The following is a 17,898-nucleotide window of genomic DNA, read 5'->3' on the forward strand; positions in this document are numbered from 1 at the left end:
CTAACCCCCTCAGGCGCCTTTGAAACTCCCAGCCTCAGAGACCAGGGTGACTTCCTAGTACAAGCCAGCCCCTCACTAGCCAAACGCCAAAGCCCCTGGCAGCAAGTGGCTTGAGAACACATCTCTGCGGCGAGCTGGAATTGCAGGGGGAAGCACAGAGACGCGCTCATGTTAAACCAGCCGGGAGCTCGTCCCAACTACATCAAGACAAGAAGTCAAAGTGTCGTGTGCCGGCTTGCACACAGACCACACGCTCACGTGGCTAGCTGGGAGCGCCACGGATGGACTCCCACCTGAAGCACAGACACTGAACACGCTCGGATCGGATGCTTCCCCGGCTCCCCCCACTGTCCCAGCCCTCGGGGAACCCACCGGGGGACGGAACATGTCTGGGTCTTACAGTGATTCTACTCAACGCAGATCAGCAGCCTTGGCCGAAGGAAAATCGATCTAATCCCCAAACTTGGTGCAAACGGTGACAGTCCAGCAAATGCCGCCTCTAAAGGGCTAGGGCCGCCTATGGCCCGGCAGTCCCAGCCCCCCAGGTAGCCCCAGCGGCCACTGTTAGGAGGGATGCTCTTGGTGGTGCTTTGCCATAGTGTGTCAAACCAATAGCAGCTTCTAATCACTGCTCCCAGCAGCATCCAGGGAGCTGGAACTAGCCCTCTGGGCAGCACCCCTCGCTCCATCCTCAGGGCAACCCCATCCCCACTTCCTGTCCCGAGGAGGGGTGGGAGATCTAGTTATAAAACACTTCGTCCTCCTCCGAGAGGGAGCTGCTGTCCACATCGTGCAGGGAGTTGCTGAGCCGCTTCTGGCAGACGCTGGTCATGCCCTCCTGCCTTCTTCCCAAGCAGGCCTGCTCCTTCTCCGAGCTGTCTGCCTGGGAGCTCCCGGTCTGGGGAGAGCCACAGGGGAGAGCCCCGGGGAAGGGGTGGATAGACTTCCACCTGTCCACTCCGGAGTGCACCCAGGGTATTGGGGAGGTGTGTGTGGAGGAGGAGCAGGCGGGCAGGCTGCCTTCCAGGTTGGGGCTACTTATCACCTGGGGACTCAGCAGCAGCTTCTCCTGCAGGTAGATGCTCTCCAGGTCTGAAAGCAAAGCCGGGGAGGGGAAGAGTGTTTGTGGGGACTCAGCAGGGCAGGCTACTGTCAGCTGGCAGGGCCTGGAGAACGGGCAAGGTCAACACTTTCGGGAGTGGCCACCAATCCTGGGTGCCCAGCTTGAGACACCTGATTCCTTGAGGCACTGATCACCCTCAGCTCCAGCTGGAGTTGCTGGGTCCTCGGTCCATCCAGGGCCCCAGTCCTGCCCTCCGCTCTGGGTGTCACTCTGGGCTTGTGGAAGGGGATCCCCCAGGGATGCAGCATTGGCCTAGTGCAGGGGAGGGGGAGGTGGCCAGGCTGTCCCTGTGCTCCATGGCCCCAGCTGCCGAAACATCCCCCTTGGAGCAAGATGACAGACATGGAGCCAGGGATCCACACCTGACTGATGCAGGTCACCAGCAAGGATGGCCCCGAGGGACCCTCCTGAATCTGTTACATGCAGGGAGGGCTGGGGAGCACCAGGAGCCCTGCAGGGCTGCTCATGGCAGAGAGAAGGGGGAAGGTACCTTGAAGCTGTATGATCTCCTGGGAGCTGCCCCCATAATTCATTTCCTCATCGTCTAGTGAGGACCAGGCGCTCAGGGTGGCTTCAGTGATGGCGAATTGTTCAGCGACCCCTGGGCAGAACCATGGGAAACCAAAGACAGGTTACAAGGGGAGGGGATTGATACTGGGCCGTGTCCTGAACCTAGCTACACCAAGGTAAATCTGGCATCACTGAAATCAGAACGAATCTGGTTGAAGAACAGTGTTTGCAGGAGGAGTCTGGCTTGTCCCCTGGCAAACCAGCGCAATTCTATCGCCGGGATGTAGGAGGTCCCAGAGGGGATCCAGCCACGCTCCATCCAGTCCAGTGCCCTGTCTCCAGCCAGGACCAGCACCCTGCTCCCAGGGGGAGGCGTGATATGGGGATCCCGGTATGGAAAGTGCTGGGATCCTCTGGCTGGCAGTGAGGCTGAGGGACCTCTAGCCAGGTCAGGCCCAGGAGTCCTCTGCATGGGTTGCCATTCGGCTGACAGCTGAGGGACAAGGCAAAGACACGGGCCATTCGCCCCAAGGGATGCCCCAGTGCCCAGCCATTTGCAGTGCTCTGTCACTGCCCTTTAGGGGGCGCCGCTGTACAAGCGGAGTCGGTGATGGTGCATTCACTGCCCCCCTCCTCCCCCAGCACAGATTATCCCCTGCAGCGTCATTGGCCTAGTGGCTCCCCCCTGCCCACCCACCTGCTGCAAAGCGTGCCTCCCTCAGCTCGTCCGTGAGGTAGGAATAGTGCTCTTCCTCCATAGGCCACGGCTCGCAGCCCACCTGGGGGGCGCTCCAGCCTTTCCACTCAATGAGGTGGGCCACCCGGCCACGAGCCATGGCAGTGGGCTTGGTGATGTGGTCCTTTATGGTCTGGACTAACCCTAAAGCAGAGACAGGGGAGGAGCTGGACTGAAGTGGGCGGGATTCAGATCAGTGGGATCAACGCGTCAAGACTTGGTGCTGAAGGAACATCCTGCATGACTGATCATGTCCATGCTGGGTGGGCATCTGCACTGTGGTAGCCAGCCCCCAGCCAGCCAGCCCCACTCACCACAATCCTCTCCTAAGGGGACACTACAGCAGCTGGCTTGGATATCTGCAGGGGGCTTCCCTAAGGAACTGTTAAGGAATCTAGAGGAATATTTATAAGATGTTGCTTGGTTTGGGATTGAGGGGACTTGGCAGAGCTGTGGGTGGGACCCAAGATGGAGTAGCGAGGGGCTGCAGGTCAGGATTGAGGGGCGCTGGCAGAGGTCTGGGTGGGACCCAAGATGGAGTAGCGGGGGGCTGCAGGTCAGGATTGAGGGGTGCTGGCAGAGGTCTGGGTGGGACCCGAGATGGAGTAGCGGGGGGCTGCAGGTCAGGATTGAGGGGCGCTGGCAGAGGTCTGGGTGGGACCCAAGATGGAGCAGCGGGGAGCTGCAGGTCAGGATTGAGGGGTGCTGGCAGAGGTCTGGGTGGGACTCGAGATGGAGTAGCGGGGGGCTGCAGGTCAGGATTGAGGGGCGCTGGCAGAGCTACTTGCAGGATGCCATGGACTGGGATAGCAGGCTGGAACTGAAGTGCACCATCGCCCCTGCCTTGTAACCTGAGACTCAGGCTCCCTTTCTGGATGGTGAAGTGCCCCCTGCTTGGGCAATGTGGGGTAATGTTTTTCTCCCAGCGAAAGCGCCCCCTGCAGGGCTGCGGCAGCCCTTCTCGCAGTGGTTTTTGCATGGCTGGAGCTTGGAGCTATTTCCCCGAGGCAGCTGCAGTTTTGCATGTCTCATTGAGCTGGGAGTTACGTGGCACTTCGCAGGGCAAGCACTGCAGCGCTCTGAGGGTGCACTGACGTGGTATCTAACCGGGACCCTCAACAGAGCACAGCAAATCATGGCATTCAAGAGGCACTAGACCCCCGCGGCTGGCTCCAGTCAGCTGACTCAGGCTCGTGGGGCTTGCGTGGCGGGGCTATCAGACTGCAGGGTAGAGATTCAGCTCGGGCTAGAGCCTGAGCTCGGGCCCTCGTGAGGAGGGAGGCCAGCCGCGGGTGTTTAACTGCAGCGTAGACATACCCGTTCATTCCGGGCCCGAAGATGCCACCTTGCACTACGAAGAATTTCTCCAGGGTGAAGTTAGCACTGGTGCAAGGAGCTGGATAGGCTATTTACCATTGACCCCAGCTCAGGTACAGCACAAGCAGAGCATCTGCCTCTGGGGCCAGAGGGATAGTCAGTCTCCAGGGCTCATTCATTCGATGGCTTTTTTGCTGAGTGCCAGCTCTGGTGATAGTCACCAGTTCACTAGGAACTGGACTGAGACTCCTCAAACTCATCATTCCATATGGGCCAGTCTTCAGATAGTCACTGCTCTGAATGACTTGGGCTGGATCCCAGTTTACTGGTGATAAAATTTTGGACAGCTCACCCAGGGGTGATTCCAAAGCCAACTGAAGCCCCTGAGGGAATATCTACATCGCAATTAAACGCTTAGGGCTGGCCTGTGCCAGCTGACTCGGGCTCACAGGGCTCGGACTAGGGGGCTGTTGAACTGGTTTTCCAGGCTTCTCGGACTCTGCCAGGAGCTCTTGCAGCAGGGGAAACAGGAAAAGCTGCCCATCATATGCAGTCATGGCTGAGAAAGAAGCCACTTTTATAAATCCGAGGAAAGGGCAGTGGCTAGAGCATTGGCCACGCCTCTGGATGGCCCTTGCCCCACCCGAATTGGGGAAGTAGATCATAAAAGCCTGCAGCTGCTTTCTCTGTAGTGTGATGTGCTTGTTTAGGAGACCAGCTGGCCCAGCCCTAAGTGGATAGAAGAAGAGGCTAAGCATCTCTCCCATGCTAGCCAGTCCCCCTTGATCATTAGCTCCTGCTACTTTGCTAAAAATCACAATTTCTGTTATTTTACCATGTTTATCATAAAATTCACTGTGGTTTTTCCCCCTTGCTAAGCCAATAGGAAGCTCCCCATGGTCTCATGGGATTTCCAGGTGCTCTGGGTCCTGAAGACCTGAACCCTGATTAGGGGTCTAGAACACATGACTTATGAGGAGAGGCTGAGGGAGCTGGGATTGTTTAGCCTGCAGAAGAGAAGAATGAGGGGGGATTTGATAGCTGCTTTCAACTACCTGAAAGGGGGTTCCAAAGAGGATGGCTCTAGACTGTTCTCAATGGTAGCAGATGACAGAACGAGGAGTAATGGCCTCAAGTTGCAGTGGGGGAGGTTTAGATTGGATATTAGGAAAAACTTTTTCACTAAGAGGGTGGTGAAACACTGGAATGCGTTGCCTAGGGAGGTGGTGGAATCTCTTTCCTTGGAAGTTTTTAAGGTCAGGCTTGACAAAGCCCTGGCTGGGATGATTTAACTGGGAATTGGTCCTGCTTCGAGCAGGGAGTTGGACTAGATGACCTTCAGGGGTCCTGATATTCTATGATTCTATGATTCTATGAACCCTGGTCACAGTGCTGCCCCTGGCATCGCCCCAGCTGTGAGCAGTGTTCCCCCAAATCTGTCTGCTCTGGGTCATCTCCTGAGCAGGTTCTGTCTGTTGTGCTAATTGATGACAGTAGAACATAGTCGCGGCGGGAGGCCATGGCAGGAGAGCCAATTGCCAGGGAGCCAGGGCCAGTCCCATGGAGGGCTCTGGAGACCTTGAACCAGACTCTGTGTTCAGGAGGGAGACGGGCTGCTGTATTTTGTATCATCTGGGGCTTTGTCGGGGCATGTGGCTCCATTCCTAGATACAATGAATTGCAGCGCTCAGGCCTAGAGGTCGGGAATGTAGGGGTCAATGTGGCCAAGTCTGTGTCTGGTGGGATGGGGCATAATCTCCTGGCCAGCTGTAGATGGGGAAGGGCATTATTTTGCCACCCTGGTCATCTGGGGTCTGACAACATCCAGGGGCAGCTGTGCAATCACCTGAGGCCAGGTGTCCCCAGTAGAGGGGGATAATAGAGAAGACGCTAGATCCCCCTTTCCACCACATCCCCTCAGCCACTTGGGCCAGCTTTACCCACCGCTTGCCATCCAGGTGCTGCCCTTGGCTGGGCACGGAGAGACCTGGGTATTGTGTCCGGGCTGCCCTACCAGCTCCCCGAATGGCTCCATGTAGCTGTTGAGTAGGATGTGGAGGCGGGTTGGGACTGAGAGGCACCAGCAGCGCTGGATGGGAGCCTGGACTGGGCTGGGAGGGTTTTGGAGGCAAACAAACAGATACCCGTGATGCTCCGAGGGGATGGAGCGGAGCCATGTCTGCCCCCTCTCCCACCCCATGCCGTGCTCCGAGCAGAATCGTCCTGTCCCCGGCACTGGGGCCCTTTCTCCTCGGTGGCTCTGGGAGCTGGGCCCTGGGCAGGCAGCCTGGGGGATGATTCCAGCACTGTTGGCCTTGTGGAGAAAAGAGAATCAGGCCAGCAGGGCCAGCCAGCTGGCGGTTTCCATGGAAACAAACGCCTTATTAATCTCCACTACACACAATTAATTACGCCGGGGGGAGGGACGGTCGCGGCTGCTGCTGAAAGCAGATAAACTCCCTTCCCTCTCCAGTGCAGAGGCAATTAGAGCCGCTCAGCCTGGCCTGTGGGGTCCGGCTGGTCTCTGGCCTGGGGAGGAGGCTGCTTGTTGTTATGGGCAGCGCTAGCTTCTTGCAAGAGCCATGGGCAGATCTGAGATCTGAAAGGCGTGATGGCATGGACCAGAGGATTTGGATGGCTCTACCCAGACCGAGCAGTGGCCCTACCCCTACAGAACTAAGGACGCTTTAGTCTCGTCAGCCTTCGAGGTCAGGACGTAGGGGCTCTCCATGCGGTAACACAAGGCGGGGTGGTCTGTGCTAGCCAGTCTGGGAGTCAGAGAGGCTCGCAGGGGCTGTGTGTATCCAGCAGCCTTGCTAAAGAATCCCCTTTCTGTTCCCCGGAGCCAAGGCATGGCTCTTGTCTAGCCCGAGGCCCGATCCGGCAGGATGATGGGTGCCTGGGCCCTGGACATCCCCTCAGTGGGGGTGGGATCAGGCCCCTTCTGGGATCAGGCCCTAGCTCTAGCAGACCAGCTTGGCTACTGGCTGCTCCATTTGAATGAAGAATGAGGAGACCCCTTCAGGGAAACCTGAATCACCACGACTGCTCTGTCAGAAAGCTCCTCTGAGACCGGGATTCACCCCTGCCGACAACACGGGGGGCAGAGAAGCCCTGCTGGATCTCAGCTGGAAGGCTGGCCTGGCTGCCCCGTCTTGCATGTTTGCACCAGCGCTCCTCTGGGAGGCTGTGCTAGGCCCATCATGCCAACCTGGGGCTCAGGGGTGACGGAGCCTGGTGGGAGGGAGGGATGGTCTTTACCTACCCACCAGAGAGGAGGTCGCCAGGGCTGTGATGTTGTAGCCGCTGGAGCCGGATTTGGAATTGGAGAGGATCCCACTGGATGTCTTGAAACATTTCTGCAGAGGGAGGAGAGACGCAAAGGCTGGCAAGACGGGCTGGGTCAGCGGGTACCCTCAGCCAGCCCCATCTCTAAGAGAGGGGACCCATGCAGGCCATGGGCACTCAGGACTCATGATACGAGATGGGTGGCATTCTGCTGTGGACTCGTGAGGGGGGCTTGTGGGACCATGTCTAGTGCCCTCTGCTGCTGCAAACGTGGTTGCAGAAGTCCCCGTGCTTGTAACTCCAGGGGCAACTGTAGTTAATCACAGGTTTCAGAGTAGCAGCCTTGTTAGTCTGTATCCGCAAAAAGCCACAAGTCCTCCTTTTCTTTCTGTAGTTAATCATGGTCATCATGGGGTGAACTGGGTTACACAGAGTACTATGGGATGGAGCCACGCTCCATACCTCCCTTACTTTCTGATTTAGTCTGGCTTAGTTCCCCCCCTGCTCCTCCTCCCCATGCTCTGGTGTGTTGCAGTTAAATAAAGCAGCAAGTTCCCAGCCTGCAGGCCAGTGAGTAGACTTATCTTTGTTGCTGAGCCACTCCTCCAAAACTCAGAGATGTGGGCGGTGGGTTTTTGGGGGGGGCATGCTCAGTGTCCGCCAGGCACCTCCCAGCTGTGTCCCGTCAACAGGGCTGGTTCTACACCCGCTGGCACGGAGTCCTGGGACGGCAAGGGTCTGCAGGACCTTACTATCCCATGAAAGCCCACTGGTCCCATTCACTGTAAGGACCCTGTGCCGGCCTTGTGGCCCACCAGAGCCTCCGCATCCCCGCTGGAGCTGAGCAAAGGCCAGGTGATGTGATCACCTTGAACCTACCCCCTCCACTTGCCACAGTTTTCCAGGGACTTCCAACCTGGACAACCTCCCCCAAAAAGCACAGCTTCTGGCATGGCAGCCACCACATGCATCCACTAGGGGGCACCACTTCAGCCACCCCCTGCCCTGCATTCTCCCAGGAGCTCAGCGGAGGGTTCCCAGACTGTAGAAGCAGAAAATACCCTCAGGGCCACCCAACCCACACTGACCTGCAGAGGGTCCCAGCAGAAATCCATCTGGTTTTCCTAAAATACAGGGGAGGAAACGAATTAAAACCAGTGCCAAACCCAGGGCTCCCCAGCCACAGCCCCCCTTTTGTTGCAGATTTGTCACAGGCTGGAGGGGAAAACGAGATTCCTGTAGCCCAATGCAGCTCTCTGGGGAGGGGACGGTCTTCTCTGTACAGCGCCTAACACAGTGGCTCCTTCTTCTGTCCTTCTTTATCCTGGCTTGTTTTATTCATTCCCCTCCTGTCCCCATTCCCTTGTTCTCCACTCCAGCAAGTCACTGCTTTTGTCTTGTTTTCCTCCTTAACCCGGGTTTGCAAGTGCTACTGTGATAAAATTATTATTAAACAACTGCCCTTCCCTCTCTGTGGGGCTCTGGGGCGAGACCTTGGGGAGCCCAAGCAGTGTCAGTTCTATGTGTCCTCGCCCTCTTCTCTGTTCATGACCCCTTCCCCTCCCCTGTGCATCCTCTGGCTAAAGGCTGGACCAGGAGTGCAGCCACCCGCCCAGATCAGCCAGCAGGGTCTCCCCCCACACTCTCCTCTCCCCTGGGGCTCAGGGATGGGTTTGAGTGTTTCTGAACCCCATGAACAGCCGAATTAACCTGTCCGGGGAAACGGCCCAACGGGTGTCAGGGCTTGTGGGGGGAGGGCAATAGCCAAATCTCTGCCTTTTAAAACTGAAATCAGGTTCATTCAGTGAAAGTCGTGGGAGCGATTGCTGCTGCTGTGCCGGGTCACTGCTGGGATGAGCTTGACAGGCCTCAGTCAGCAGTGTCTTCAGTGTGGGAAGGATGGGCTTGTAGCTAAAACACTCACTGGGATGCTGTGGATTCAGTTCCCCAGCTCTGCTGCTTAACCCTGGGCAAATTACTTAATCTCTTGGAGTCTTTCTGCCAACTATAAAACAATGGCAATCATTTTCCTCGCTTCCAGGGGTGCTGGGAAGGTAAACTCCTGACTGTTTGTGAGATACTCCACATATAAGCACCTAGATAGAATCGCATTTCAACGGTCTGTCCAGGACTGTGATGAGAAATGGATAATTCTTTATTCAGACAGCTTGTCTGAAAGACACAAAGCTACACAATTCTCTAAGCGAGTGGGCGGGGAGGGGGGAACAGCAGTACAGCCTAGTGAGCAGGGCACAGGAGTGAGGGTATGCCTGCACTTCGAGCAGGAGATGTGCATTCCAACTGGAGGAGACATACCCAGGCTAGCTCGGACCGAGCCACCCTCCTAAAAATAGCGTATGAGTGGTGGGAGAGGCTACCTGCCCTAAGTACACATCCATCCAAGCCCCAGCTCAAAGTGTGGCCATGCTCTGAGACCCAGGCTCTGTTCCTGGTTTTGCCACTGGTCAGCTGGGTGACTTGGGCATGTAACTTCACCACCACGTGCCTCAGTTTCCCCATCTGTAAAATGGGAATAATGATCCTGACCTCCTTTGTAAACCAATTTGAGATTGGCTGATGGAAAGCAGTAGGGATTATTTTTATTACAGGCATATAAGGGAGAAGATCTGAATTTGGGGATAGGTTTTTAATTACAAGATTTTTATTTCTTCCCCCACCATAAAAGTGGAATTTCCCCTCAGGAAATTACACTGGTTGGAGGTGTAGGATGGGCAGTATTCAGACCTGGACCACGGCAGATTTCAGGGGTAATGTCTGTCTCATCCATCTGGTCTTATACTGCACCCATCACCACAGGATCTGGGCGCCCTGCACACCACTGGCGAGATGGGCCTGGAATGCCCCCTTTCTACTGCAACAGTTCTCACTCGCTTTTGGTTCACGGCCTTAAAAATAAACAAATATCCCACAATGCTTTGCAACTTCAGCCACAAAGTTGGTGGGCTTTGGGCTGTGGGAAGAACTAATGGGAGGTTTTCGGGTACGGTGGGTGGGGGCTGCTGGCAGGGGCCGTCTGTGTAAGTTCCGGGGTATCACAGCTTAAAACTCTGGTGTGTTTCATAGACAGCATTCTGCATGAAACTAGCTTGTTCTTTCCCTCAGAGTGGGACAGCTGGACCCCCAGCTCTTTCTAAAGCAGCTCAGCGTCATTGTCTCTGTTTTACTCATGGGAAACTGAGGCACAATTTTTGCTTATTCCTAAAACATATAAACAGAAGTGGAGGTTGCTTGGTGTGGAGGTTAGATTGGGGGCTGTTTGGAACAACCTGCACAGTGCCCTAAACAGCAGCCAGTGAAAGCTTTATACCACTTCTCCCCCAGTGTTCTTTCCACACTGTTTACCCTGCAGCACATTCGTCCCTGGCACAGAGAGACTGTGTCGAGCAGTAGTAACAACACCCAGCTCTGATATGGCGCTTGTCACCGTGAATGCAGGTCAGGGTCATTAACAGATGGGGAAACTGAGGCACAGAGCAGGGAAGTGACTTGCCCAGGGTCACACAGCAGGTTAGTGCTAGAGTGAGGAATAGAACCCAGGTGTCCTGATTCCTAGGCAGGGGCCCTAGCTGCTAGACAGCACTACCTCTCTAACACCCTTTCACACTTGGTGAATGGATGGAGCGCCCTGAACCCAGAACTGGGCTGGCCAGGTAGCAGCAGCCTCCCCTGCCACGCACACAGGGTAAGGTAGTGCTGTGGGTGCTGACATGGGGGGAAGGCTCCATGGCTTAGCTTGTCAGCTCCTTAAGACAGGGCCTGTCATTCTGTCCCACGTTTGTAAAGCACCTCACACAATGGGGTCCTGGGTCCTGACTGGGGATCCTGGATGTTATAATAATAATAACATGGCCCGGTTGGTGCTTGGCCTCACGGAGAGGCTGCCAATAAGCACAGGAAATACGGATCCCTGGCCACTTGGCCTTTGTCTGAGTCACCAAGCTGCTGTTACACGGGCCACTGAACAGCCCATAGTCTATAATAGCTTTCATTCCCTCATGAACGGGTGAGCGGCTCCCCTGCCTGTTTCCCATCCCTGAGTCATCCACACTACGTGCCAGCAGAACCCTCAGAGTGACCTTTCAGGCTGCAGGGAAATGTTTAACCCCCCCCCCTCCACACACACACACACACATACCCTCGGTGACCAGATAGCAAGTGTGAAAAATTGGGATTGGGGTGGGGGGTAATAGGTGTCTATATAAGAAAAAGCCCCAAATATCGGGACAAGTCCCTATAAAATTGGGACATCTGGTCATCCTACCAAAGCATCACAAGCCTCAAGGTTTGTTTGCCAAACAACAACTAGAAGTCAGCTATAACAGCCACCCTCACAGATCATCAGCAGGGTTTGAACCCAGGTCCTTCAGCAGCACAGTATAGCTCTTTGGAGCTAGTAAAGTGACTCCACTAGCTAGCAGCGGTAGTACCCTGTTCTTCTCATTGAGGCCAAACTGCTGGAAGGGGTCACAACACATATGTTGCATATTCCTGTAGCACTTGTGATGATTGTCCTGGGGGTCTGACTCTTTGGTTACCTTGCTGTTGTCCTTCTCCAGGGCAGCTGCGGGCACTTGCTGACTGTCACGGTGAGTGGAAGGAGGACACTGTAGGTAGCTGGCGATAGAATATTCCTTCTGAGCACTTGTGAAGAATTCTGCAACCGAAGGAGACAAGAGATGGGTGACAGAGACGTGCTGGGCCTGGTAACCCTGGTTTGGTGTCTATTTACAGGCAGTTTTTAAAGAGATGCTTGGAAAACTGGGGATGGGGGAGATGGAAAATTTCAACTTTTTGGCCCAAAATTGAACCCCAAATCTTTCCATTTGGAAATGGTGCTGCGGTGCCTCATGGGAGTTGTAGTTCAGCTGCCTCATGTCCCCATTCTCCTCTATAGGACAGGCTCTTCAGCCAGACTACATCTCCCATGATGCACCGTGGCCTCGCATGCTGTGCCACCACAGTGCATCATGGACGCCCATGGTTCTGGTGCCCCATGGGATATGTAGTTTGATGGGGAACTTGGCCCACAGAGGTGAATGGGGATGTGAAATACCCAGCTCCCATAGGGCACTGGAGCAGCATTTCCAAATAGAAATATTTTGGTTTTCAGGCGTTCAGCTTTTTGACAAAATGTCACCATTTTCCAGGGAAAGCAGACACTTTTTGTGAAAAATTTTGTTTAGTTGAAGACCTAATTTTCCATCAAAAACAGCGTACATGGAAAATTTCCCACTAGGTGTGACAGAGTGCTAGGGTCTGAGAGCAGACCCAGGGTTCTGCTCGCTGGGGCACTAGCTAGATCCCCCTGGGCTGGATTTAACTGGGGGGATGGGTGCTCAATGGTTTAATTAGGTAGGAGGCTGATGAGCTAAAGAGAACAATCAACCTGCTAGCTGACAACAGGTAAAGGCAAGGAAGGAAGTGCAAGGGGGGTGACTAGCAGAGGCTGTGGGAGACAGGATCCTGAGATCTCTGGATAGCGGGCAAAGGGGGCTGTTTACTTCCCATGGCATGTTGCTGGACTGGTGGGGGAAATCCAACAAATAACACACAGGTGCTTATAAACTTGGAAGCAACCAGCCTCTTTGGGTGGTCCCGAGGGAGGAGAAGAGAGCCTGTTACACATGCCTACGTTATGGATCAAAATATGGGCATCCCAAATCTCTCGCAGTGGCTTCTATGCCACTTAATACTGTATCTATCTATTCCCTGTGTTCCTCTCTTGCCCCTGCCAGCTGACAGCCACACGGTGCTCCACAAACATTAATGGTTCGGCCTCACAAGCCCCTTGTCAGTACTGTTATCTCCACTTTACAGATGGGGAAACTGAGGCACAGCCTGCCAGGAGTGTGCCTTGGCAGGAATGGCCACCTCCCTCCCTCCTGCCACAGTGCCCTTCAGTAATCCCAGCCCTTCCCTCAAGAGCTGACCAGGCGGTTTGTATTTTGGCTTGTTCTGTGTTTGTACAGCACCTCGCACCACAGGGCTGGGCCCTCTAGGCACTGCCTCAGTACAGCTAATCAATAATGATTAGAATTGACAAGCTTATTGTATTAATTAGGCTTGAAAACCGTTAATACATTTACTTAACTGGGCAGCATCATTCCTGATGATTGCATGTTTGATGGAAAGTCCGGAATAGGTCAAGCAAGTGCCGGATGTGAAAAACTCAGCACAGGTGGAAGTTCAATGCAATTAGCAAAAATGCCAAACACAAGATCCTTAGAACCAACGTCCTACGTGTCCTATAGGGAGCAAAGTCCTGGAAATATAAGAAGTCCCTCTAGTGCAAACTGAACAGCGTTGTGTGCAGGTGATAGAATCAGCAATGAAGCGAGCCTAGACCAGGCACAACTACCTACATCACTCGTGCTACAGAAGAAAGGATGGATGGATTTGGAACATTTTTACAAATGCCCAATAATGGCTTCCTAAACAGGCGTTTCTTTGGCAACCCCAGGGCAGGAGACAGAGAGGCCAACCTAGAGTGTAGAACTGATCAATGAAATTGTTTTTAATTGTTCACTTTATTAATATAACTTCATAAGTAAAGTATGATGAATGAAACTACATTCATTCATAAAACCAGGTACCCCAATAACTGGCTAATTGAGTTTCACTTTCAATCCAATTGCTGCTGAAATAGCTGAAACTTGCACTGCTTCAACATTGTAACTCTGCTCCCTGTTTGCCGTTCCTTACCCTTGTCCATGGTGTAATCCAAACTCCATTTTAACTTGTCCCAAACTCCATTTTAAAATGCTCACTTCATTTTTGCAAAACCCGGCTGTAATCTGATTAGTGTAGTTTAGATGTGGGAATGAGGTATGTATGGATGATGGAATCAGCCTCCAGCCCCAAGCTGTCCTGATGAAATAAAGTGTAAACACCAAAGGCTGAAGATGCAGACAGCAGGCCTGACAAAGCAAGAAGAGTCCACCCTCAAAAGAAAAGAGCAAAAGTACAATTGAAGAAACATCAAAGCCAGGTCCCAGGCTGAAAGTCATGTCTGCAATTGACGGGTGATCAGTCACACCGGACCCAGAGGACGCGTGACACAGCAAGACCTGTAAACTCTGGATTCAAACTAAAGCCTACAAAAAGGATGGATGAGATGGAAGACTTTGGAGGGTAACATTCTGCTGCCAACATGGAAGGGCATCGGTGCATGCCCAACAGAAACCCAGCCCTTCCTTGTGCTCGGCTTTCCTGGCCAGTTAGCCGCCACAAGCTACGAACCCAGGCCACGAATTCAAGCTACATTCAGGACTGGTAACTATCCAGCAGCTGCAGAACATTTGATGTGTGTGTGTGTGTGTGTGTATACATAGGTATTAGATATGAGTTATTGGTCTTAAATCCAATTGTGTTATTATAATAAACGAGACCTCTTGTCTTGTCCCCTGGAACGATCCTGTGCAGTTTTGTCTGTATAACAAGAGCACCCGCATAGCACGATAATGGCTGAAGGAGTGTTATTGCACCCAAATATAAAAGTGATCGGAAAATGAGCCCAGGATGGGAGTAATTGGGCTGTTTGCCTGATGCACCTAATCGTGTGGGCAGGCTGATGATGATGAGAAAACAGCTGCCCTTAAAGCTCTGGGAGCTAGGACAGCAATTGACACACCTGGTCCATACAACAGATACATCAGGTACAACTCCGACCCATGTAGCCACACGCCAGGGCAATCAAATAGAGGAGAATTACCCGAGCCCACTTAGACAGCTCCCAGCCATCGCTAATTCCATCCCCAAAGGCCAAGAAAGCCCATGCACCCACCACAATTCCCTGCACATCAATGCATTTGCAATAGTTTGGACCAAGAGGAGAACAAATTTTAAAGTCAAGAGCCCTTTGTGGGAAATGCCAGGTGCCAGCTCTCGCTGTAAAGCAGTGTTTGTGGCCCACAAAATAAATTGCACAGCCAGGCAAGCAGCAGGAAAAGCTCAGGAAGACAGGCAGGGAGGTGAAGTGTAACAGAGATGGGCAAAGGCCATTGCAAGAGCCTGCGCTCTTCAAGGTGACCTGCGTTAGGAGATATAATTGGGCCCTGAGCCCTCTAATGCTGGGATGGACACAAGGCCTGGAAGGCAGCTTTGGATTTTTCCTGTTTGGTGCTTATTTTGCATTCCAAATTCGGGTCTTGCCTACTCTAGGTTTCCAGGGCGACACTAGGTCTGGTTGGAGACCTGGTCAGATCCGAGCCTCAGGAGTGTCATGCGAGTAAAAGCTGATTAACAGAGGGGGAGGGAGGTGATTTTGTTCAGACTCTTTAAACCGGTTGGCTTTGCTTTGTGGCAAACAGGCATTTGAGTCAAACGCATGGCAAACGCTTGGGAACAAGCGCATCTTTGCTAAAGCTCTGACACCTTCTCTGCTGCAATTAAAGACCGAAGAGCGCTGACAGCTTCCGTCTCCAGGATCTCCAAGGAGCGCTCCAGCAGAACCAGAGACGAGCAGACATTTCAAAGGGACAGAGTTTAACCATCCTCAGGAAGCAAAAAGGCCACAACTACGTCCCCTTCTCTTTTCACAAGGCCCCTGGGAGCAGTCTGTATTCAGCATTAGCATGGGGCAGGGCTTTGTGCTGCCTTGTCCTTCCCCAGCAATGTTCATCAACGTCTGAGTGCACAACCAGTTTTGCCTCTGTCCCCACCGGCCGTGCGCTCCCAGGGATTTGCTAGGGAGAGGATTGGCTAAGGATGTACAGTCTCCACAGCATGATCCTGTGTTCCTACCCCAGCGGGTGTGGCGTGTTCAGAGAGCGTTGTGGGGCTGCAGCTATCCAGCCCGGGAAACTAGCAGAGCTGCTGATGGACCCGGCTGACTGTGCTGAGCCTGGAAAAGGGAGCCCATGGCCCTGTTCTCTTCCACCCTCATCCACCTGCTCAGGGAAGGTGTCCCCTACTCCCGGACCCGCACTCCACCCCAGCCAGCTCAGAAGGCACCTTCTTCACATCTGCCCCTGTTATGATCTCTGTCTCACCTTTGCTGTGCCTGGTGCTCTGCAGGCCAATGCAAGAAGACAAGCTCCCTGCTCTGATGAACTTCAGATCTGTGAGGCCTCGCAAACTCCTACACCCCCGTCCCATGACTGCCTGACGGGAGCAGCCCCCGTTGCGTCCGTTGGGATTAGCTCACAGAAGTAAACACGACACCGCCGGAGTGAGCGTCTGCATGCTCAGCCCCTTAGGGTGCAGAGAGGCGAAGCAGTGCAGGCAGGTGCAGCGTTGCCAACTCTAGTGATTTTGTCACGAGTCTCATGATAATTATTGTTTCCCGTAAAGCCCCAGCTCCTGGAGTCAGGTGGATCTGTGATGATTTCAGCCTTCATTCTTAAAGAAAAAGTAAGTTTCTAGCACTCATGGCTGCGAAAAAAGCTTCAAAATGTGACCCCTAAAGGCTCAAAAGCAGAAGGCAAATAAAAAGAGCTCCAAATCTATTATTTTTATATAATCTCATGATTTTCAAACCATGATTTCTGGTGAGCCTGACGCGTGATTTTTCAACCTCTGGGGTTGGCCCTCCTGTAGGTGTAGACATACCTGCCCTAGCTTTGTGATCTAGCCAGCAGGGCCCCGAAATGTGAGTATGTATCCAGAGTGCCGACCAGGCTGTCCCAGAGCCCCTGCTGCTACATCTTCATGGCTATTTTCAGCCGTGCTAGGCAGATCAAAGCTATGGCGACCTACGCTGCAATCGCACCTCTGATTATGGGGTCGACGTGCCCTATGTTTGACAACTCTGGCCGTGTGCATGATGCACACGAGGGCCAGGCGCTCATGGATGCAACAGGGAAGGCCTTGGCTTGTCTAGACTTGGGTTTGGAAGGCATTAGCTCACACGGGGTAGGCTTTAACTCAGCCAGTTTAAAACACGTTGACGGCACATTGCCTTGTTAACACATTAGCTAACACCTTCCTGACCCTAGTCTAGACAGGACCTCGGTCTGTATATGAACCTGTGTGTACCCTTCTACATAGGGAACCTAGGCAGGCTTAGAACAACTCTCCGTGCAGGGATTTGGCCAGGGCATGGTGGTCCAAGCTACAATGACACATGAAGCCACCTAGAGTCGGTAAGACACTGTTCAGAGCAAACCCTGCCCTGCAACCCACTGCATTTTCCATCTGATTTCAACATCTGCCTCATAGGGTGACCAGATGTCCCGTTTTTAAAGGGACAGTCCCGTTTTTTGGGACTTTTTTTTTATATAGGCGCCTATTACCCCTCACCCCCTGTCCCATTTTTTCACAGTTGCTATCTGGTCACCTTACCTCATACCTTAAAAATCTCATCCGCTTTGAGAACCTGGTGGGCGGCCGCCTTGCCTTTCACAGCTGATTTTATGTATTTTATCCCCAGTTCCTGAGAAGCCACTGGCACTTCCTCCTGGAAACCATGTTCTCATGCCCAGCTGCCCCCTCGGCACCTGCTTTCAACTCTGGGCCCTTGCCTGCCCCTCTGAAACCCTGGAAGCTTCCTCAGCGGGAAGCCCTTGTCCTCCCTCAGACAGTGCAGCCCTTTCACAGCTTTGCCTCTGATGCTCCCGGCTGTCTGACAGTGGGGAGGAATATAATGGATGCAGGAAATTAGCTTTCAAGTGTGATTCTGCTCAGAGACATGCCTTGATATAAAGGGTTTTGTGAGGCTCCATGTTTATTTGTCCTCAAAGGTACTTTGGAAAATTTCAGGCACCTCAATACCTTTGCGGATCTAGGGCTCGGTGACTCCAGACCAAATGTGTCCCCTTTCTGAGTAAAGAGATGAGGTCTTTCTAGCTGCCGGCCCTGCAAACTCCTGCCGGGCTCTGAGAGTCACGCTGGGGGTTCTCATCCTTCTCCCCAACCATCGCCAGTTGCAAAGGGTTAGCTGGCAAATTCTACACCCAGGCAGCAC

General features: G+C 53.5%; 1 protein-coding gene across 1 annotated transcript; it reads right to left on the bottom strand.

Moving 5' to 3' along the window:
* Positions 1-739: 739 nt before the first annotated feature.
* FAM131C (family with sequence similarity 131 member C) lies at positions 740-13,707 on the bottom strand. Its single transcript, XM_077837568.1, has 7 exons — positions 13,698-13,707; positions 11,531-11,649; positions 8,063-8,098; positions 6,952-7,045; positions 2,331-2,513; positions 1,614-1,724; positions 740-1,092 (listed from the first exon to the last, which is right to left on the bottom strand). The coding sequence occupies exons 1-7, from the start codon at positions 13,705-13,707 to the stop codon at positions 740-742; spliced, it is 906 nt and encodes a 301-aa protein (XP_077693694.1).
* Between the last annotated feature and the right edge of the window lie 4,191 nt (positions 13,708-17,898).

Source organism: Eretmochelys imbricata, chromosome 18, assembly GCF_965152235.1.
Source record: "Eretmochelys imbricata isolate rEreImb1 chromosome 18, rEreImb1.hap1, whole genome shotgun sequence".
In the NCBI taxonomy this organism is placed as follows: domain Eukaryota; kingdom Metazoa; phylum Chordata; order Testudines; family Cheloniidae; genus Eretmochelys; species Eretmochelys imbricata.